Genomic DNA, 23,459 nt, shown 5'->3' with positions numbered 1-23,459 from the left:
TGCCCCCCTCCCCTCTCCATCTTCCAGAGCATCAATCGGGCTACTCAAAATGTGGCTCTTCGCTTGCAAATAAAGAGGTCATCCATTTTCAGTATTAATATAATATTGCTGCTTGGTTAAAGGAAGCTACAATTTTCCAAGCAGTTAACTTGTATTAGAGAGTAAGGTGTGATCCAGAATCATTAAAATAGATGGAAGATTGCCACCAACTTGCAGTGCGCTGTGTGGACCGTACACTGGGATACTGAGATACTTCATTGACCACATTGCCACATTATCCCTTCTAATTAGCTGATTATGATTCAGTAATTGCAGCTCTACAATTTGATTTATGCAATATAAGGAATCATTGATTTTGATGACCACATTTGGGGTTCTTGGTTTCAATGGGTTTTGTAATCTGTAAGCCTTGGCTTCTTCATACAGTCAGAGGTACTGAAGCTCGTTGTTTTGAATACTGCCAAACTCAGTCCTGGGGTATGGTTGCCACCCATCCCTGTAATAATGTGATCGTCCTTTTTTTGAAGAAAAGTGCACCATGTCCTGTTTGGACTTTAAATGGGATGCTTTTTTTTCACATATTCACGTATATATGCTTTTCTCCTCCCTTGCATGTGAGAAATTATTGGAAACATTTTCTGTCACTGCAAGCTATTACAAATTCCCATTGTGTGGCTCTGTTCTCCCATAAATAAAGCTGCTTGTGGAAATGGCCAATGCAAATTACATCGTCTTTAAATTCGATATGAGCCCAGCAAAATTAGCAAAAGTAATGTTGGTCACAATAACCATTTGAGCCCAAAATAAACACATGCGCATCCAAATATTGTCAGGAACCATAATAAATGCTACAGCATTCTTTTTATATATAAAATTGGAATCCATCAAGATATTTCTTCCTTTTGGGGGCAAAACAACTCTTTCCATTACTCAAACCTCTGACAATTTCCCCATTAGTCAGTAAAGACACTTCAAGAATACGCGAACACGCTGGTAATATGAAATAATGGCAGTGCTAGAAAAATATCAATTTCCATTTGTAATCTATGTAAATTATTAAAGTAAGGCTGATGGCAACAATACAAGCTAAAGAAAAATGATGCTGCAGTATTGCATTGGGCTGTGTGTCCCCCCCCCCCAGGCCTTCCCAGTCACATTTGTTTAGGTTACTGACAAAAAGCAAGTTTTCATGTGCCCTGTGGAAAGGGGAATCGCAGAGGCTGTATTCCTAGTGCCTCATGCATCATCCATGGCTCTGACGGCTACATTCTGATTTCAGACTCCTTATTGTCAGTGATGGAGAGTGATGATTTATGAAGCCAAGACTTGATTTTTCTGCTAGCCGATTAGGCTTTGGCTAAGAAAAATTGTGTTTTGGGTTGTAGATGCAGCAAATTTGATATGGAAGACACCGATAGAGAATAAATACACAATGCAGTCATTTTGTTTTTGCAGTTTCTATCTTGAGCATGTCTACTTTTCTAAGAGATGGTGAGAGGTTTGGGGAAGGTTAGGGAGAAAATGAGCTGAGGAAACAAAAATTCTAACCTTGTGTTTCTGTTCAGTGTCTTATCGAAGTCTGTACTGTGCGATCCTTTCTATACTGTGCTGAAGACATTTAAAGATTTGACAGATCTGATTGATTCAAAAGTGTGTATTACAAACCTCTGGAAACCATCTCTCTTCAAAACGCAGAAGTGACTGCAAGTTTAGATCCACTGGCATGTCTAAGCTCCCTACATGTGGAGAGCTAGTGCATCAGGGAGAAGGGCTCTAGCCTAGTCTTGTCTGTGATGTACTAGTTTTCTATATGTGTGGGGAAGCATTCAAGCATGTGGTTCCCCCATCAGTATTCTCAAGTGATACAGTCAGTTAAAGCTTCAACAGTTGGCTCTGCCATGTTTGATATAACAGAATGAGTCCTGGGAGGTCTGCATGGACAGGTTTAAGCCTAGGGTTCGGAGTGGAATGGGTTCGACTGAATTCAGGTTTCAAAGTGGTCTTGCCTGAGCCACACTGATCAAGCCCAGGTACAGATTGGAATGCAAGTCTACCTTGGGATCCACAGTCCAAGATTCCACGAAGATGTGGTTTGATGGCACTGCCTTTCTTTTCCTTTCTAGTTTTTAATGAAGACAGGCCCAGCTGCCTGGAGGAACGGCTAATTTGAAGGCATTGTTTTGAAGTGACCAAGCTACTGTTTGCATTACTGGTTCTGTTGGCATTAGCAATGAGAAGAAAGATCTACCAGAAAATGTCACGCCCTAATTCTGCCAAATCTGACTTTCCACTTAGAAACATTTGCATTGCCCAGAGTAAAGATTGTGAGGCTGTGCCCCAAACCATGCTTACCTGGGAATAAACCCCACTGAATTCAATAGGAATGTCTTCTGAGCAGATATGGTTAGGATTTGCAAAGTGCTTTGCCTTCTAGCAACCTTGGCCTTTGTAAAACCTAGCATAATCTGAGCTGCTACTTTTACAAATGAATTAATAGTAGGTTTTAATTTTGCTAAATATGACTAATAATATCTTACTCCAATTCTGAGCCTTAAAAAGTTCATGCATACATAAAGGGAGGAGCAACAATATTGTGAACCGGGTGGCTAAATTTTGCCATTTTAAACTTTTTCACATTTGCAATCACTGCAAACCTCTGCAGAAATTAATACATGGCTATGTCTGAATGTTATGCTCATCCTTTTTTGTGCACCCAGGGAGGAGTGAACGGCTTAACAGGAGAACTGGAATTTGCAGAAAATGGTGGGAATCCTAATGTCCTTTTTGAAATCTTGGGTACCAACTATGGAGAAGAACTTAGCAGAGGCATCCGCAAGGTGAGAATAGATTTCCTAATTCTTACTTGTCTGTGTGGTTTCTTTTTGTGTTGAAAAAGTTAAATATTCCTTAAAGAAGAAGAATGCCTAACCTACTATTAATTCAATTTAGCACTAAGGAGATCGTTCTGTCAACACGTCTCCTTTCCAGAAAGAATGATTCCCACCCTGTTCTGGAGGGTTCTCTTAACCCATTCAAGCAGATTTGTTGAGGGCACCGGGGCAGGGGGAGGAAAAGAAGGGGAGAAGACCCACTGCATTAGTGGGACTCATTGCACTGACTTCTGCTAGTGCAAAAACTTAGTTGAATCCAGCCCCCCCACCCTCCTGCCATGTAAGTGATAATGCAGGTGATATTGTGTACAAGTGTACAAGTGATATTGTACGGATGGAGATATAGATATATATTACTTTCTGATTTTCAAATAGCATTTTGGAGTTATTTGACTAAAGCTGGGGTGAGGAACCTGTGGCTGTTTAGATGCAATTCTCACCATCCCTGACCATTGGCCATGCTGTCTGGGACGGGTGGGTTGTAATCCCAGAATATCTGGGGGGGTGGGGCTACAACAGGGTCTGATTTGATGCTAGGCACTTAGCTTCACTGAAAGCAAAATGTTGTGGTGAATTCAAAGGTGCCCACTTAAGCAAAACATCCAAGGGATTCCAAGGGTATTAATAAGCTTACCAAAATGTCTCAGGGCATCTCCACACATTCCTAGGTCAGCTTCACCTGTGCATTAAGGTTGCTGTTCTATAACAGCATTTTCAGTCTAGTCGGTTCTGCATTGAAATACATGCAGCAATATCTTGGTGGTTTGCTAGTGATGAGATGCTTATATTTTTAGAAGTTCAGAATCACAAAAAAAATCCTCTCAAAATTATGTACAGTGGTACCTCGGGTTACAGAGACTTCAGGTTACAGACTCCTCTAACCCAGAAATAGTACCTCAGGTTAAGAACTTTGCTTCAGGATGAGGACAGAAATCGTGTGATGGCAGCAGCGGGAGGCCCCATTAGCTAAAGTGGTACCTCAAGTTAAGAACAGTTTCAGGTTGAGAACGGACCTCCAGAACGAATTAAGTTTTTAACCTGAGTTAACCTGAGTATTCTAGTAAGACAGCCTCCCATTTTCTTATGAATAAATGATAGCATTTCTAGAAATGACTCTAATAGAATGGACGTTAGAGGAATGATTTAACAGGAGCCTGAAATTTAGGCTTACCCCTGCCCAAAGACACACATTGCTTCAGTCTTGAAAGGAACAACTTAGCTTTACATTTTTTCCAAAGTTTTTCTATTATACTACAAAGGACAAACCGAATGTACCTTAAGGTTAGTTAAGATGGTATGAAAGATTATAGAGGGGAAACTCCTGTTGAGATGATATTAGTGTTTTCATCTTTAGCAGCTATTTTTCCAGAGTGATCTGAGGTAGTGCAGAATGTCTAGACGCACATTATCTTCCTAGGTCAAAGAAAGACTGATTACATGTTCTTTCTTGGAGCCATCCCTATCCAGCAAGCCAAAGCTAGTAATAGCCAAGCTGAAAAATGATTATTAAAAACAGTGGGATTTCTTTGCATGATGTGCAACAGTATCGTTTCTCATCCAAGTGTGGTCACACTACATGTTTTATTTTTGGAATACATAGAAATGGGAATGTGGCCTGGGGTGATGGCAAAGTCAATAGAACTCTGCTGTACATCATTAATCTCTTTTCATGCCATGGCAGGGGGAAAATAGAAAAAAAGAGGGGAAATGCTGAAAGAGAAATATCCCTGCAGCCTTGAAATACTACTTCTTGTTGTTTCTCTGTAGGTCCAACTGCTGACTTTTAAAATTAATTTTGGTCACATCACATTTTGTGGCATCTTTTTGTTTTTAGCCCTTTTAAAAAGGAAAACAAAATGTAGATAAAGCTCTGGCTCAGAGGTCTCTGTGCACTGCCTTCCTTTAACAAACAAATCCGGAAAAGTCAAGTTGCTATAGTTGTTTGTTGTATTTTAAATGTCACCAATTGAAAATAAGAGGACTCTTTGGCATGTTATCTAAAAGCAGTGAAAGAAGTGGCATAAGTGATTCATGCTTTCTTTTCCTTACATTTTGGGTTTGTTTGCATGCTATAGTTCAGTGGTAAAATAACTGCTTTGCAGGTAGGGCTAGGAGAAACCCTCATGAAATCTCAGAAAGCTGCTGTCAGTCAGTGTAGTCATTACTGAATTCAGTGGACCAGTGGTGTAATCTTCCTGTGTTCCAGCATTCCAGTTTGGGACCTGTGCACTTTCCTAATGTAAGGGCACAGAAGCATGGGAAGAGAAAGTATGAATCCCTGCATACATGAAGTTTCTGCAGAACTTCCAAAGCAGCCCTTGCAAATGGGGTTGGGGGTGTATGTGTTATCTTTTGAGAGTGTGGGTAAGGCTAATAGCATTTGTACCCTTTATGAGTTTACATCATCTGATATGATAAATTAGGGCCTTTCTAGAAATTGGTGTGGAAATAATAAATTATAGCTGAAGACCAATTTAAAGCAAAGTTGGTGTTACCTTCTTTGCTCTTTTATGTATTAATATAATTGTCTGCGTTTCAACAAACTCACGATTTCCTATTATATATGCAGTCATTTAGAAACAATGCAAAAGTTATGAGACTTCTCATCTTTAATGAAACCACGTCAATACACAATTATCATTTGGAATTACTATTATTATTATTATTATTATTATTATTATTATTATTATACCCTGCCCATATAGCTGGGTTTCCCCAGCCACTCTGGGCGGCTCCCAACAGAGGACTACAAACAGAATAAAACTTCAAACATTAAAACTTCCCTAAATGATTTCTTTAGCATCATTGTATATTAATGGTCGCAGATAAACTTCTATGTCTTCCAAGATATCAGATATAATATATCCAATGTTGTAAATTAGTTAACAGTCATATCATAGCTGGAATCTCACTACTGCTGTAACCTCTCCATCATCTACCTCTACCAATTATTTCAGTCTTATGTGGGAGTTGAAGAGGTCAAATAACACTGCAACAGATTCTTGAAGAGAGCAAGTTCTTCCATTAGAGGAAGGATATTGTTTTTTCCTTTAGAGGAAAGGATGAAAGACCAAAGACCCCACGCACAAATAGAAAGCTGGGAGTTTCTGAAATGCTCATAACAATATCCTTTCCCCATAATACCACATTTTTCAACATTCCTTTGGATGTAATTGTCATCACATGTTTATTACTGTCACTTTATACTCCTAGTTTATTAATTTATTTATTAATGAAACAGAATTAAGTGAGTCATGAGCAAGCACCTGTAAATTGGCCTCCACATGCCTGAAAAAATGTGCCTTATGTTTCAAAGCACAAATTCATCTTGGACAACATTGTTTAGTCAATGCTTTGAGGTTCTTTATCACAATTGTCAGTTTTCATATTTTAGAAGCAGTGCATACTCCGTTGCTTAAAGTCTGATATATAGTGTCATGGGGATAAGGAAAGACTTTTGGACGTAATAATAAAATACACCAGTACACAAATTCATATAGCTGTACACTAAATCCAGACAGACATTTTACAAGAAATATAGGTATATATAAATTAAGAGTGTTTGTTTTTATATGTTAGAAACCACGCTCTTAAGATTTTGTACCCATACTTTTGAGCATATATCTATCACTTTTATTTAGACTTTTTATATATTTATTTACATATTTTGTGAAATCTGTTCTACAGTCTTGTTCATCCACCAGTGGATTAGATCACTATCATTTTTACTTTATATAATGCAGAAAAATAGTATCTTTCCCAAGACAGAGTCCTTACTTAAGATGTGGTCGGTCACAGTGGTGTTTGTGCCATGTTTGGGGGACATCTCAGTTTAATACCACATTGTGGATCTTACAGAACTGGTCTGTATCATTTTCTGCAGCTGTCATTACAAAAGTAAGCGAAATAACCAGTATCATATCCCATACTCTCTGACATTCTTTCCCCCAACAAATCAATGATGCAGAGTGGCATATATTTCCATGTTGCATTCTCCTCCTGTGAATCATTTACTCTCATCTCATTGTGCATTTCCTGTACCCACATTCCACATAAGTGGCTGAAGACAGAATCAGGCCTTCTAATGCCACACATGATATATAGTTCTCCCAGAGGATAAGCATTAAAAAGCATTAGTTTAGGGTTAGAGTACAGAACCATTCCATTTGTCTTATTGTTTTTATTATCAAATATTAACCATTTTTCTTGAGAGCCAATTCTCACATCCACTTGGGGGAGGCGTATGGTGAAATGGCCATGTATCGGTTTCCGAGGGGATTTTGATGTGGAAAACAAAATCGTGAAGCTTCTCAAACACATGCTGAGATTGCAAACCAGTGCCAAATGAAGGCATGATCATGTTCGCATCCTATTGTTCCCAAGGCACTCAGTGTGTCGTGCAGGAGCTATGAAACACATCATCCTCTACTATCATTCTAACCAGCCTTCCCACAGGTAGCAGATGGTTCCTACACAATAGGCTGCCTATGGCAGGTACTTGGAATGCAAGAAGCTCATCATTGCCAGTTCATGGCTCAGCCTTTGCCAAATGGCTTTTGCATGTTTCAGCATGAGCTGCAGAGGGATTCCGACTCGCCTTTTCGATATATAATGGTGAGAGTTTATGCAGTAACAAATGCTTGAATGGAGAATGCCATAGTGTTTTGACATCTGTTTGGTTGGCATTTGACATTTGGTTGGTATGTATTTTTTGACATTTACTTTTTGGAGTGGCGTGCTCCCACCCACCCAGTTCCGTACTACTGAAATACAAACTATTATGCCTCTAAATAACAAGACTAACAAGACCCACAAACAAAGGAACAACAGCAACAAAGCAGGTGACCCTCAGGAGTAACCCTTTTGTATGCTAGCGGCGCTGCAGAAAATAAAACAAGAGGAAAGGGAGATAAAATAAATGTACCAGGAGAGGAGGGGGAGAAACCATTCATGTTTCTTTCAGCATTCCTACTCTCATAAACTAGATGCTGCACGGATGTGTCCAAGCTGTAGTCTCCCATTACAGTGTGTGTGTGTGTGTGTGTGTGATTTGCTAGGAAAACACTAATCACTATCAGTGCTAAACTGGGGGAGGGCTTTGCCCTAACTTCAATAATATCCTCAACTACAGCATTTTACCTTTTCAAGGGTGTATGTGGCATCCGTATGGGAAAATTAAAAGAATGCATCACTAAGGCAGGGACTAATCATGCTCCTTGCCCTTGGTGACATGAAGAGTCAAGCCTGATTCAATGTGGATAACCCTACCCTTTCATTTGCCTAGCCCCACCCTGGGTTCTGCTCCACGGTCATATACGGGTGTGACAGAATGTAGAGAACTAGCTTCTTAAACTGTTGTGCATCAGTACGTAAAACACATCATTTCTTAAGCACTCTTTGGAATACAGTGCATTATTGCTTATCATATGAATTATTGCAATAATGGGGTGAATGGGCTTGGAAGTCATGAAGTTCCATGGGGATTTTAATCTAGATTTCCCACATGAGATGTAGGGAAAGAACGCAACTAAAGGTTCCATAATTTGGCTACTATCATGCTTCAAGGGGAAAAAACCATCTCCGTAAGACACAGTTCAGTGCTCTATGTAAGAACTACTGAGTACTTGACAAGTTAATGACAAAATATATCTTTTTGCTCAAGTCTTTGGGAGTCGATGATAAAAACGATGGTTGTGTGTCTCTTCCTCCCCCCCCCCCATTGTCATTGCTTCTCAGTAACAGGGTTTTTTAATTTATGAGTTTTAATTGTGTTTTAAGGTAAACAGCAATAACTGAATACCAAAATAAGGCAATAAAAATCAAAAATCCAATGTATCTCAAAATCTACTATAGTATAAAATCAGCAGCAGAAGATAAAATGAATACATCAAAGTTCACCACAGCACCAGAGATTCACAGACATTCAAACTCCAAAACGTACCAAGAAATGTCCAAGGTCAAGCAACAGAGGTAATCTTAGGGTTCATGGCAATTTCTGGGAATGCTGCAAGAATGCCCTTGTAGCTACTTAAGGACATACACTTCACGGTTTGAGAACCATGGACCTATTATTGCCACTCTTGCTTGACCTTGCTTGCCAATCCTTAAAATACATGTTCTGTCATTGTTCTTTGTGTAAAGACTTTTGGATCAGGGATTATGTTGTTGATTGAACTAAAGTGGCTCTGAGATTATTACGCTCCTTGCTGATTGAGGGCACTTCATTAAGCCCTGTTAAAGTGCTTTAGTGCTGTAATTGATTGGTAGTCAATTCTCCTACTGTACAAATGGAAGTGAGTTATATAAAAAAAGCTTTTAGGAACAAGCAGTAAACACTCGTGAAGAAAGGGGAAAGTGGTACTGTTGACTCTTTCAACAGAATCAAAGCATTGGTGATTAAACAAGGGGAATATTGTCACTATTTTTGGAGACATATGGCACTCAGCAGGTGCCACATTGGCTGGTCTTTGATCACAGTAACCTCATTGCTGAACTTGGATACAGCAAATTTTATTAACATGTCTTCATATGTGTCTTCTATCAGCAAAAGAGCTTTACTTTTGTGAATACAGAAATGCATACTTTTATATGACATCCATACATATGAAATTATGAGTCTGTCTCGTATAACAAAACAAAATATTGATTCTAATGCTTTCAGGTTGTTAATGTTGTTGTTGTTATTATTATTATTATTATTATTTATTATAACAATTTGTTTGCCACACTTCATCTGTAGATCTCAGAGTGCTTCACAATATAAAAATACAAGATAAAAAACACAAAATGCATAATATAAACAAAAACAAGAACAAACCAGTAAATCCCCCATACCCCCACTACCTTTCAGAAACACATTTAAAAGGGTACGGGGTGATAATCAGCCAAAGGCCTGGTTGAAGAGGAATGTTTTCGCCTGGCATACACTCAGCTGGATTGTACATTACCTTGCCCTGATTTGGCCCAATCATATGGAAGTGATTGATTGGCACCTACTTTCCTGACCCACCCAGTGTGCCAGTCCCACCTCTGATAGCTCAGAATGGGGTGTTACTGTTCAGTTATGGTCTCTATGTATTTGATCCACACACCCACCCGTGTTATTTGAACATTTCAGCACAGTGTGGTGACCCATCATAGATATGCAGAGATAATAATCCAGGGCATATGCTCTCTCAGTCTCCTTCATGCAAGTGAGTTGGATTGTGGGAAGATATCGTTTAATATAGGGCCATGGTTTTTGTGTGACGCCTACTGAACTGACTGATGGAGTGTACCATTTGACTGTTGCCATATTTGCATTTGTTCCAGAGGGAAATGTGGCACAGAACTGGAAATGTTTATTATTGGAGACAGAACAGATACCATCTGCAAATAATAGGAGGATTGCTAAATTTACAATAATCAAGAGCCTGAGAGTTGGTAGTGGAATGTATATTGACTCATTTATGTGGGCACTGATGTTAGCTGGATTTTCATGGCATCTCTTCTTCAGATAAAGAGTGAATGAAGAACACACTTACCCATCTTCCCAGTGGAAAGTAAGACACTCAACTGTCATTGTCAGAGCATGTGTGACAATTTGGTGAGTGATATTGGAATGAAGTCAAATTAAGTGTAAGGAGCCAGCATTTCATTTCTATCACAGTACTTTCAGTCAGTTGATTTTAATCTGACTGGAAAACTGAGTTTTGGGAATAGAATGACAGTACAGTATGAGACGTGGGGGGACATTTCACATGAACTGGGAGTCAAATATGCACTAATACTTTGCTGTCTGTGGTTGGTGATATGTAGACTTCATTTGTGCAGCAATACTCTAGCGTGCAACACACAGACTTAATCATGTCACCAGATATATCAGATAAATTAATATTTAAGACTTCTCTCAAGGAGCAGTAGCTGTCCTGGCTGATGCTGGATGAAGTACCTGGACTCAAATTTCATTTTCTGCTACGAACTGCAATGTTCAAATTAGTGCAATACATAAGCAAGATAAAGGTCACTGGTGCAGAAAGCTAAGATGTTGATCCAATGATTGGCAGGCCCTTGGGCTCCCATTATAAAGGTGTGGGGTGGGTATGATTTCAGTGGGGTAGGTGGGATGCATCACTGGCTGAGCAAGTAAGTGGGAACTACTCATGGTGGGCTGGGCATGAGTGGCATGTTCACATCAGCACTGGTGTATCTGTGTCCTGGGTGATGGAAGAGTTGACAGCATCGGCTTGGAATCAGGCTGGGTAATGGCTGTCTCCTTGATGGGCGGAGGCTTGTTGGCAAAAGCTGGCAGAGGCAAAGGATCCAGTGGAGGCAAAGGATCCAGTGGAGGTGATTAGTGGAGCCACTCCCTCTGGTAACAGGACTCTTATGAAGTGTTCGGCAACAGTCCTGTGTCTCAGTGACTCATATCTGCTCACAAACAGCAGAGTAAACAAAAGCTTGGCTGCGGAAGTACAGTGGTACCTCAGCTTACAGATGCTTCAGGTTACAGGCTTGACTAACCCAGAAATAGTACCTCGGGTTAAGAACTTTGCTTCAGGAGGAGACCAGAAATCGTGCGGCAGCAGCAGCAGGCCCCATTAGCTAAAGTGGTACCTCAGATTAAGAACAGTTTCAGGTTATGAACGGACCTCCAGAATGAATTAAGTTCTTAACCCGAGGTACCACTGTATGTAGCATCGCTTTTTTTATTGCTTTACGTCAAATCAAAGCAAATCATAATAAAGAAAATAACAACAGTGCGAGGAGCAGCTCACACAAACATCCTGTCTGTCCGGGAGACAGAACAAAAAGCTGCAAAACAAAAGAAAAAAAAATTATAACCTGCCCTCCCTGGCCAGAGGTGGGCTCAGGGTGACTAACACCAGTAAAATTACAGTAAAAATATAATAGAGGGGGGGGACCAATTTAAAATACAGGTTAAAATGCAATTTAAAATGCAGCACTTAGGATGGAAGTTCAGTGTCTAAGCTTCCATTCTCACACTTCCAGAAGTATGGAATGTAAACAGTGTGGATCACAAGATCCAACAGCAACGGAGAATGAAAAATACTAACAGTGATGCCAGAGCTTGGAGTTGAAACCATGGGTGAGATAGGCATGGGGCAGTGGGGTGACATCCCTCTGGTTCCCTCCATGGGATCAGACTCCTCACCCTCAACATCTCTCTTTAATGTTTCTCAGGGCTTTGGCATAGCTCACCAGAAGTGTCAGCTGGCACCTTCTGAGTTCCTTAAACCCCTTGTCCTGATCCAACCAGACCCTCCAGAACTCGTGGCTATACATCCAACACCCCCAGAAATGCCAGGACCTTGGTAGGCCATTTTGATTTTCCCATAGTATCCCTGTGTTTCCCCAGGGAATTATGGGAAATTAAAATGGCTGTCTCCTACTGCAACCATTAGGTAAGTCACAAGCATAGGGCACCTTCGTCAAACAAGCCTCTGCCCCTGCTTTGTTGCAGAAGTTCTGGCTGCTGTTTTCTTTCTGAAGAATGGCAAACCAAAGGAGATAGGAATCCAAAATGGTTGACATGACACCATTTACTGGATAGGGTGGCAATTAAGCCCTCCATCTGTTCAAGTGTTCACCTTTCTAAGGTAGATCAACATGTAGGATGGGAATGTATGGATGCAGCATGCTCTAAATTTGCACCATCGGGGTCCTATATCTTGAAGGGAGCCTATAAGTGTATGGCAGGCTTCCTGTGCAGACTTGCAACTTGTGGAGAGCAATGTGGACAGTGATGCTGGAGGTGAAGTTAGCACACTCATCCACACATTTCCCCCTCCCTTGTATGTTGATTTAATCCAGAAGGTGCATGGCTCAGTATGGCTTAAGCTTTTGAATTATAGAGAATGCTTTTTCATGCAAGACTAGTAGCTAAATCTAGTCCATCCTGAACCACAGTTCATGACAAATTAAATGTTTTCATTCCTTTTCTGGCTGAGGCATTTGGGAGTTGCAGTCCAAAATAAAAAAAAAGCAAATTTAAAAGCTAAAAGGAACCATTGGGGCAATAGATTTTCTCCAGGTATCATTATATTAAATACATTAACCTGTATGCTGACTGAACTATGTCTTTTAGAAGGGCTCCAGCCTTGAACTGAAGGCTGCCAAGTGATGGAAAATCTCCTCATCCTCTTAGCAATATTTTCCCCAGGCTTGCTGTGATTAATCCACTTTCAAGAATCACCCCAGTAAATCTTACTTCTTCATCTGTGCTCTTTCATCTGCTAACTCCGCTTTTGATAATATTGATATATATAATCTCTATGGCCCCTTTTCAAATTCTTTTTTGCGTGTTTTCCACCTTTGTCCTCCACCACAATCCATTCCTTCTGCTCCCTTGTATTTTCATACTTCCACATATATATCACTGATAGTTAACTCTGCATCCTTTCTTGCTGTCATTGCCTTCTCTTTCTTTGAGATGCTCAAGATAAAAGGCATCTCTGCCACTCCCCAGCTTCTGTGATTTCACTAGGCAAATGCTTATACATTTCTCTGTTTTATAAAAGCTGAATTAGGGGGTCAGCAAGTGACAGCCCTTAAGTGAAATGCCCCACCAAATGCCAATCTAGCAGGCCATTTGGAGAAGTTGTCGTTTTGTCTGCGGTTCAGTACCCCCACATCCTGGCCAAAGTGCCCATCCAGGAAATTTAGTTGGCCAGGAATATAGACATTTGCTTTGGAGGGAAGAAAACTGAAGGCTGAACTAGATGTGATCTTGCACGTGGCATGAACCTCATCATCCAGCCTTTACATGCAATCTTTTTGGTGATAACAACACAGGATAATTTCATGTCCTGAGCCCCATCCTAAGAAAGTCGGAATATCAAAGCAGAAATTTAAAGGTGAATTCAGGCATGGATTCAGGATTCAGAAACATGTAGAAATGACTGCTTGCAAGCTTACTGAGGAGCACCTGGGAAGATAAGGAGCTTATGCTGAGTTAGATCATTGGTCCATCTAATTCAATATTTCCTACACTGACCGGCAACAGCAATTCAGGATTTCAGGAAAGAGTTTATCCTAGCCCTACCTGGAGATGCCGAGCATTGAACCAGGGAAAGCAGATGTTCTTATCTCAGAGCTACAACCCTTCCCAATACTACACCTCTGCAGAAAGACAGCCAATTGTAGCTTTCAGCCCTACGCTCTGAACTACTGTAACCTCCTGTCTGGATTTCAAAGTGGTGACAGCTGCATGTAATATGAGGCCTAACTTGTGGTGATAGGACCTCTCCATACAATTAAAATTACTTACATTCTTCCTAATCAAGCTCCCTTTAGGATTCCTTCATTCTGTGTATGATTAGTGACCCACAGGTCACAATGAGTACCTAGAGCAGAGCTTTCCAAACTGTGTGTCATGACACGTTAGTGTGTTGACTGCAGTGTGTAGCTGTATCACGCAAATGTTCCCTGCGCGCCTCTTGAGCCTGCAAAGGGGTTAGTTACGTCATGAATTCTACTCAAACTGATCCAGAGCAGATTCCAACATATAGTTAGCAGAGTTAAAACTTAAACACCTTGCAGGGTTCCCAAAAGATAAACCAGAGGCAATTAATATTTCATCCAGCAAAGCTTTGCTGCTACTAAAGGCAAATAAGCGTAATGGTCACAAATCCAATACATTCAGGACTGGCACTGTCCATAAGAAATCCAGTTGCAGCAGACTTAACTTAAACTTGCAATAACTTACAATAAGACTAAAACCTCAACTCTAAGCAGACTATGTACAGAACACCACACCAGAAGGAAAAGAGATAGAAAGTGAAATTCAGGCTTCTTCTGGCCTTTTATTATAGTCAGCATGACATTGGCAGAAAGAAATAACAGAACCAATTTAAGCCAGCTGTACTCAGTTTCTTTGAAAGACTGACCCAAACATCATGAACCTTCTGCTTGTTTCTAGGTGGAATAGAAACTTACGTGTCAGCTAAAAACTTCCAGTTGGCACCAGTTTGTTTCAAACAGAGAAGCTTCTAGAACACTCTTGAATTAATTAGAATAGGAAAGCATATACTTTCTGTACCAAGAAATGCAAACTGACAAGTTAAACCTCTGATTTGCTAGTAAAACTGAATTACTGCGTTGCAAAATGATGCATGTCTAAAAAGTGTGTCACCAAATGAAAAGTTTGGAAAGCTCTGACCTAAAGAGACTAATGTCAGAGCCTGTGTCTGAGTTGTACCTTTTTAGGCACCAGGTGAGGGGTCATGTGGTTTAATAACCCTTCACAAAACCATTCCTTCCACACAGAAAACTAGCATGTCAGGTGAAGTGTCCTAGGCTAGCCTTCTCCCTGATAACAACAACAACAACAACAACAACAATAATAATTTATTTATACCCCAGGTACTCTGGATGGCCTCCAGCATATATAAAAACATAATAAAATACCAGGCATTAAAAACTTCCCAATACAGGGCTGCCTTCAGATGTCTGAACATAATGTCTACAAACATAAAACTTCCCCCCTTTTTAAGGGAGCACACTATCCTATGTGCCCCCCCAACTGCATGAAGTGGTCCAGCCCAGTGAGAGGAAGAACTAGGGTTGATTTGTGCCCATAAACTCATCTGCAACACATTTATAGTTCATTTGGTTAGAGCATGGTGCTAATAACACCAAGATTAATCCCCATATGCGACAGCTGCATATTTCTACAATGCAGGGGGTTGGACTAGATGATCCTCGGGGTCCCTTCCAACTCTAGCATTCTGTGGTCCTGTGGAATAACACATTTATCCAATGTTAGTTGCCCGAGGCCATTTCGGATAAGTGATGATCTACATGACCTTACAGAATGACTTCCTTATGTATATTGTCAGCTGGTTCCTGGTACCTTACTCTGCAGCACAGAGGTACCTTGCAGTTGGAAAAAACAATAATTTATAAATTGAATTATATACCCATCCCCTCTCTTTCTCACTCACAGGATTTTTGTTGGTGAATGACCCCAAGAAAAAGAGTTTCTCATCCCCCCCCCACCTGCAAGTCCCAAGGATACTCAGGCTCCCCAGTTTCTAATATTTATATTTTAACAATGTGCATATAACATTTAGCCAAGCGGGTGGTTCCCACAAAATAAAATACCTTAACTGTCAAAGGCCACAGGGAAGAGATGTGTTTTCAGCACAGTGCAGAAGCTGTGCAGTGAAGACACGAAGTGCATCTCTGTGAGGAGGGAGTTCCACAATTTAGGATCTGCCACAGAGAAAATCATCCCCCAAGCCACTATTCCCTTCACTTCTGCGGGTGGCGCAGAACTACCAGGATAGCACTGCCTGCAGATCTTATCATCTGAGTTTTCTGGAATCTTGCATAGATAGACCTCTGTTAGTTAGACTAACCCCCCTCCCCAAGATTATGCATGGAGACAGGGTGAAAAAATGCTCATGCAGCCTCAAAAAACAAAGAACAAAACCCAGCACATTTCAATACTTGCATTTATTCAAATCACATTCCTAAGGTATGTTAAAAGCAAAGCCATGAAAAAAAAACACTTTATGGTGCCATTGATCTTACAGGGCTGAACAGTAGCCTTAAATCTCTGTTGTGTATAGGTACTCCTATTGGGCCATAAATATTTTATATACATACATTTCTCACTGCTTGAATGCAAGTTGGAAAACCACACCACACAAACATATGCCCCGGAACAAAATTAGAAACATAATGGAAACATAATGCAGGAGTAAGAACCTTTTGCTGACACTGTATCAGAGGATTTGTGTTTACTTTATTGATGTTTTCATTTTCCCTGATGTAAATTCCTTGGAAGAAATGATTTGCCCCAGTAAGTAGCATATTGGAAAGCAAACAGCCTCTAATGACTAATGGGCTGAATGACAGTCTAGACACTGGCAAGCAGGAGAATTTCAAAATAACCTGTGCGGGTTCAAAAACAACAACACCTAGTTGCAAAATCTAAGCTCAGGAGATATACAACGTGCTGCCTTCTCTCCCTCCACTTTTTATTGTACTACAGTGATACCTCGGGTTACATACGCTTCAGGTTACAGACTCCGCTAACTCAGAAATAGTGCTTCAGGTTAAGAACTTTGCTTCAGGATGAGAACAGAAATTGTGTTCCAGTGGCGCGGCAGCAGCAGGAGGCCCCATTAGCTAAAGTGGTGCTTCAGGTTAAGAACAGTTTCAGGTTAAGTACGGACCTCCAGAACGAATTAAGTACTTAACCCGAGGTACCACTGTACTAATTGCATTTTTATTAATATAGGAAGCTGCCTTATACAGAATCAGACCCTTGGTCCTTCTACCCTGACTTGCAGCAGATTTCCAGGGTTTCAGGCAGGGACTATTCTATAAATATTCAACAAGCACAATCAAAAATAAGAAAACCTCTAGGACTTTTTTTATTCCTCTCTCTTTACACTTGAATTCAGGGTCACCCACTTAAACTGATTGACTATAAATTCATGACTGAAAGTCCTTCTTCACACCATGCATACTTAATTTGTGGAACTCACTGCCACAAGTAGTGATGATGGTTGTTGGTTTAGATAGCTTCAAACAAATTTGTGGTTTAACATAGGAAGCAGTCTTATCCTGAGTCAACCCATTGGTTCATCAGCTCAGTACTGTCTACACTGACTGGTAGCTGTTCTCCAGAGTTTCAGACGGGAGTCCTGCCCAGCCCCACCTAGGGATGTCAGGAATTGAACTTGAGATCTTTTGCATGCAAAGGATGTGCTCTTCCAAAATAGGTCCTCCATTAGCTATAAGCAGGTGGCGCTGTGGTCTAAACCACAGAGCATCTTGGGCTTGCTGATCAGAAGGTCGGCAGTTCAAATCCCCGAGACGGGGTGAGCGCCCGTTGCTCGGTCCCTGCTCCTGCCCACCTAGCAGTTCAAAAGCACGTCAAAATGCAAGTAGATAAATAGGTACCTCTCTGGCGGGAAGGTAAACGGCGTTTCCGTGCACTGTTCTGGTTCGTCAGAAGCGGCTTAGTCATGCTGGCCACATGACCCAGAAACTGTACGCCAGCTCCCTTGGCCAGTAAAGTGAGATGAGAGCCGCAACCCCAGAGTCATCCGCGACTGGACCTAACGGTCAGGGTACCTTTACCTTTATGATGTCTAGATGCAACTTCTAAGTTCAGAGGCAGTAGTATGCCATTCAACACTAGTTGCTAGAAGCAACAATCAATAGGGAAAGGCTGTTGCTTTTATGATCTTCTTGCAGGTGAGAAACGATATCATGAACTGGATGGATCTTTGGTGTGTTCTACTGCAGCTCTTCTGAAGCTTTTAGCTTCAAAATGATTAAGGAATGGGATAAATTACTTGTGTTTTGAATACTGGTGTTATATAACAATGGTTAGGCTACATATTTGGGAAGGGTGGTATCTTAGTAGAAGAGCATATACTTTACATGCAGAAAGTTCCAATTCAATCCTTGGCATCTGCAGTTTATTGTGGGCAACGTGCTTGAACTTTGCAGAGCTGCAGCAAGTCATTGCAGACAACACTAAGCTGGATGGTCTGACCAGATAAAAGACAACTTCCTATTTATACTATACAACACTTTTCCAAAGTGCAGAAAATACTAAAAATAACAGTAGCCCTGGCAACAAATATGGAACCTTACTAGAGCAGAGGAGCATGGAATTTGCAGTTCCTTCTGCCTCACAACTTGAATAGGAAAACTGGCTGGCTGGTGGAAGGAATCAACCCAATTGTGACTGGAATTGTGAAGGGATCTGACTTGCAATGGAGCACAGCTTTGAAAACAGGGGAGGAGGGAATTAGTATTCCAAACTTCCCCAAGTAGAACTTCACTTCTATCATTCCTTAGACTGTTGGTCTGTCTCTAACAGCACAGAACATTGGGGCTAGTATAGGATTATAGTGATGTGTCAAGATGCTTTTGAGGTAAGGATAAATATTGACCTAATCAAGTTGCCAATTGATTAGGATAAAGCAGCACACATTTACAGGAATGTAAATTCATTTATTTTGGTAGCTGTGCTCTGAAAATGACTTAGGTAATGTAAAGACCATTATTCACAAAATAAAACTTTTCTTGCTATGCAATGGAAGTCATAATACTAGTCTCATGTTCCTTGATGTCCCATGAGTGACAGACAGAAACAGAAAAAGAAGCATAGACGCATTTTCAAGGCAATCCATTCTATGAGAAATTCTACCAGTCTCTCAAGACTGAACAAAAGTCCTCTGTTCTCCCAGGGATGCTCAAAGCATTTGTATGCATGCACTCTACTTCACACAGTCTGCTGGAGACTTATCGGGCACTGAACAACATAGAGAGCGGATGCTCAGGTAGGAAGATATTCACCATGTCTATTCTCCAGGTGATGATATAAATGGGGCAGTCAAAACCAAGCAGAGGCCAAGGTTACCTGCAGTCAAGCAAGCAGATCTAAAGATTGCTCACCAAATCCTATGCCTCACAGCACTCAGCATGTTCATTCAGAAATAGATGCATAACCAGAGGAATCAATATATAAATAAATACACGGATCTTCGTGTTGGGATACTGCCAGGGAGATAAAGTCCATCTGAGCCCCCAAGCTCCTTGCCGGACGATCCATCGACCTCCCTTAGTCACGCAGTATCTAGCAATTATAGCGACACGAAGCCTCAAGAGAAGATAGCCACATTCTTGGACTTGTGCACACTCTATCAGCAGAATTCACACAACAGAAGTTGCACAGCATGAGAGCAGAACATGCATATTTACAGTTTATTAGGCGTTGGTCAGAACAAAGAAGGCATGACCGTCTGCTCCGACTGCTCAGGCAAAACAGACAGAAAACGAAAGGAACTTACAACATAAACATCCTGTGAGACAGGAAATTACGCAGGCTGTTATACAAACATCCTGCTCCCTTTTAAGGTGGAACGGAAATATCCTAACATCCTCCCCCTTTCCGTGTAACCTGTAGTACCTGTGGTTCAACCCAATTGCAACCTTTGTGCGTAAACCTTAAGTTGTTCTCTGTTAACAACCTTAGACAACAGATCAGCAGGAATTTCATTTCCTGGCATGTAGGACACCTGAATGAGTCCTTTCTGAATACACTCTCTTGCACGATGTAGCTTAATCTGCAAGTACTTGGTCCTTTGCTTGCAACTCTCCGAGTTCAGCAAAGCCAAACAAGATCTATTGTCTTGATACACTTGTATAGGACATTTCACAGAAACCCCAATGTCCTTAAACAGTTGCATCAACCATTCACAATCCATGAGTGAAAATGACAGAGCATTGAGTTCTGCTTCACAGGAACTTAGGCTAACTGTCGTCTGCTTTTTGCACAACCAGTCAAACAGGCAGTGGTTGTACATGTAGCATACTCCAGAAGTGCTTGTACCATCCGTGGTGTCACTTCCAAAACTTGCATCTGCAAAGATTTCAAGACCTCCAGTCTTCTGACTGGTGAACCTCAGCCTGTAGTGCATAGTCCCTTTCAAATACCGGGCTATGCGCTTCAGAGCTTTCCAATCCTGAACAGTAGGATTGTTAGCATGTCTGCTCAGCAGGTTAGTGCTTACAGCAATGTCAGGTCTTGAACATCTAGCAATGAAATTCAACTTGCCTAGAATGCATCTGTACAGCGTTGTGTCAGAAAACGCTTCAGCAGTACTATCTACCTGGTAACCTGTCACCATCGGTGTGTCTGCTGGGTTTGCATCAACCAAATTCAACCTGGTTAATACATCAGCAATTTTCTGTGTTTGGTGTACCAGAAAATTACCTGCTTGGTCCCTCTCCACCTGCAGAGAAAGATAGTTGGATACATCACCAAGATCCTTCATGTCAAAGTGCTCCTTCAGCTGAGCTAGGGTGCTTTGGTAGAAAGCCTGATTCTTCCAAAACATCAGAAGATCATCAACAAAACATAAACAATACAGTTTGTTTTGCCCCTCCTCCTTGACAAACACACATGGATCAGCTTTGCCCTGGTGAAAACCTAGAGAAAGCAACGTTTCAGTGAGTTTTGTGTTCCAACACCTGGCACTCTGCTTGAGACCATATAAGGATTTCCGCAGTTTACAGACCATTCCCTTCTGTATCTGCATTCCATCAGGTGGAAGCATGTACAGCTCCTCCCCCAAAATCCCGTACAAAAAAGCTGTATTAATGTCATGATGGGAAACATGCAGTTTCTCCTCCGCAGCGATCTTGAGCATCAGCCGAATGCTCTCATATTTGACCGTGGGCGAGTAGGTCTCGTGGTAATCCTGCCCTGGTACCTGTGAAAAACCTCTGGCAACCAATCTGGCTTTGTGTCTGACAACCTTGCCATTCTGGTCTGTCTTGGCCTTGAAGACCCATTTGCTGCCAACCAGTCTCATCCCTGGGACTACCGGTACCAGCTCCCAAGTCTGGTTCCTGTTCAAGGAATCAACTTCAGCCTTCATGGCATTAAGCCAAGGCTCAGCATCTTTAGAGGTTAACTCCTGGACCTCTTTGAAGCTTGAAGGTTCCCACACCTTCTCTGAGCTACTAAGAACAGCAGTTGCCATCTTAGCAAACTCATCAGCAAATCTCTTTGGAGGTTTGCCTTTGGTCGCCCTTTCAGACCTGCGAACCAGACGCAAGTCTTCTGGACTCATCTCCTCTTTCTTAGGAGAAAAATGACCAATGGTGAACAGTGGTTCTTCCAGTTCATTGTCAGACTCATCAGATGGTCTGACTGAGGCCTTTGCGCTCTTGTAGTCTGCTGTGTCATCACTGTCACTGACAGCAGCAGCAGCGCCGCCCACTGAACTGGAATCCGAACTCTGATCATCATCATCATCATCATCATCATCATCATCATCCTCAGTTTCCTCAGCTTTCTCAGCATGATCTGCTTTCTTCACATCACCTTCATCCTCCTCTGGGTAACTCTGGAAAATTCCCACATTTTCCCCCCACTTAGGATTGTACTCAACACTCCTTGTGAACTTTATGGATTTAGAGTTTGTCATCCATACCCTGTATGCACCTTTTTCGTACCCCATGAACAAACCATGTGCCCCACGCTTCCCAAGCTTGTTGCTTTGTGGGGTGTGTACCCACATGTCAGAACCAAAGATTCTCAAGTGCTTGGTGTTAGGTTTCTTACCAAACATCTTCTCATAGGGAGTGCAGCCAATAGGTGATGACAGTCTCCTGTTAAAAGTATAAACAAAATTTGCCAAAGCCTCCCCCCAAAACTTCTCAGGGAGATTGGCATCATGCAACAAGGTTTTTATCCCTTGCAGCAACGTTTGATTTGCTCTCTCCGCAAGCCCATTCATCCATGGCGATCTAGGCGTTGACAAATCATGCTGGATTCCCTTCTCAGTCAGGAAAGCTTCAAACTGCTGAGAAGTGAATTCCCCGCCTCAATCAGTAAACAGACAACCAATACGTTTACCATGAGCATTCTCCAACCAAGCACAGAATGCCTTGAACTTAGGAAATGCTTGCGATTTCTGCTCGAGCATAAACACATGAATGTACCTGGAAAAAGAATCAATTAGAACCATGAAGTACCTTGCTCGTCCCAAAGAGGGCGCTAGAGGACCTACCAGGTCGGCATGAACTAGCTGGTAGGGTTTAGAAGCCTGCCTGCTAGACTCCTTGCCTTTTGGAGCAACCTTCACCTTGTTCTCTGCACAAGAGACACATTTCATGTGAAACATACAAGGTTTGATGTCCAAACCTTCAACCAACTCAGGCATCTTGGCTAGCGCTTGCCAAGAGAGGTGACAAAATCTGCGATGTGCATCATGAATGCATCCTGCATGAAGAACCTTGTTAGTTTGTGCAACACAACAAGAATCAGCATTAGACATAACAGCATTGTCATCATAAGTTAGACTGAACAAACCATCCATCAACTTTGCATGCAAAATGTCCTCTTTGCTTTTTCTGATGACACAGACAGTCCTCTTGAAGGAAACCTCAAAACCACGCCCAGTCAGCTGTGGTACACTAATCAAATTGTCCGCAGCTCCTGGAACAAAAAGTACATCTTTAATGGTAGTATGCAGACTTTCAAGTTTCACAGTCCCAACTCCTGTAGGTTGCAAAGTCCTTCCATCAGCCAGCTGGACCTCTCCATCTTGAGGTGTGAAGGAGATAAACAGATGGCGGTCTTTGGTGAGATGGTGCGAGCACCCAGAGTCAATAACAAACCTGGCCTTGGCCTTGTTTCCCACCGGCGTGGGCTTTTGCAGCTTGCCTTTAGCCTTTGGTGAAGCTGTGCCAGCAAACATAGCCTTGTTTTCCACTGGCGAGGGCTTTTGCAACTTGCCCCCCTGCTCCTGGCCATCAGACGTGCCTTTAGCCTTTGGTAGAGCTGTGCCAGCAAACATAGCCTTGTTTTCCACTGGCGTGGGCTTTTGCAACTTGCCCCCCTGCTCCTGGCCATCAGACGTGCCTTTAGCCTTTGGTGGAGCTGTGCCAGCAAACATAGCCTTGTTTTCCACTGGCATGGGCTTTTGCAACTTGCCCCCCCGCTCCTGGCCACCTGCAAGCATCTTGCTCTGTTTACATCTGGTCTTCCGGCCTCTGCAAAGGCTCTGACCTTGGTTCTCACGAGAA

The 23,459-nt window shown here is 41.7% G+C and overlaps 1 protein-coding gene across 6 annotated transcripts in view; it reads left to right on the top strand.

Annotated features, from left to right (window-relative positions):
* Positions 1-23,459, top strand: part of GRID2 (glutamate ionotropic receptor delta type subunit 2) — an 824,474-nt gene that overhangs the window by 540,998 nt on the left and 260,017 nt on the right. For all 6 annotated transcript variants that reach the window (XM_053404060.1, XM_053404061.1, XM_053404066.1 and 3 more), the window contains exon 8: positions 2,718-2,837. In XM_053404060.1, coding sequence (XP_053260035.1) covers positions 2,718-2,837 — 120 coding nt within the window. The remainder of the gene's footprint in view (positions 1-2,717; positions 2,838-23,459) is intronic.

This window comes from Podarcis raffonei, chromosome 9 (genome assembly GCF_027172205.1).
Source record: "Podarcis raffonei isolate rPodRaf1 chromosome 9, rPodRaf1.pri, whole genome shotgun sequence".
NCBI classification, from domain to species: domain Eukaryota; kingdom Metazoa; phylum Chordata; class Lepidosauria; order Squamata; family Lacertidae; genus Podarcis; species Podarcis raffonei.
The sequence above is the reverse complement of the archived record's forward strand: the minus strand, read 5'-3'. Positions and strand labels throughout refer to the sequence as shown.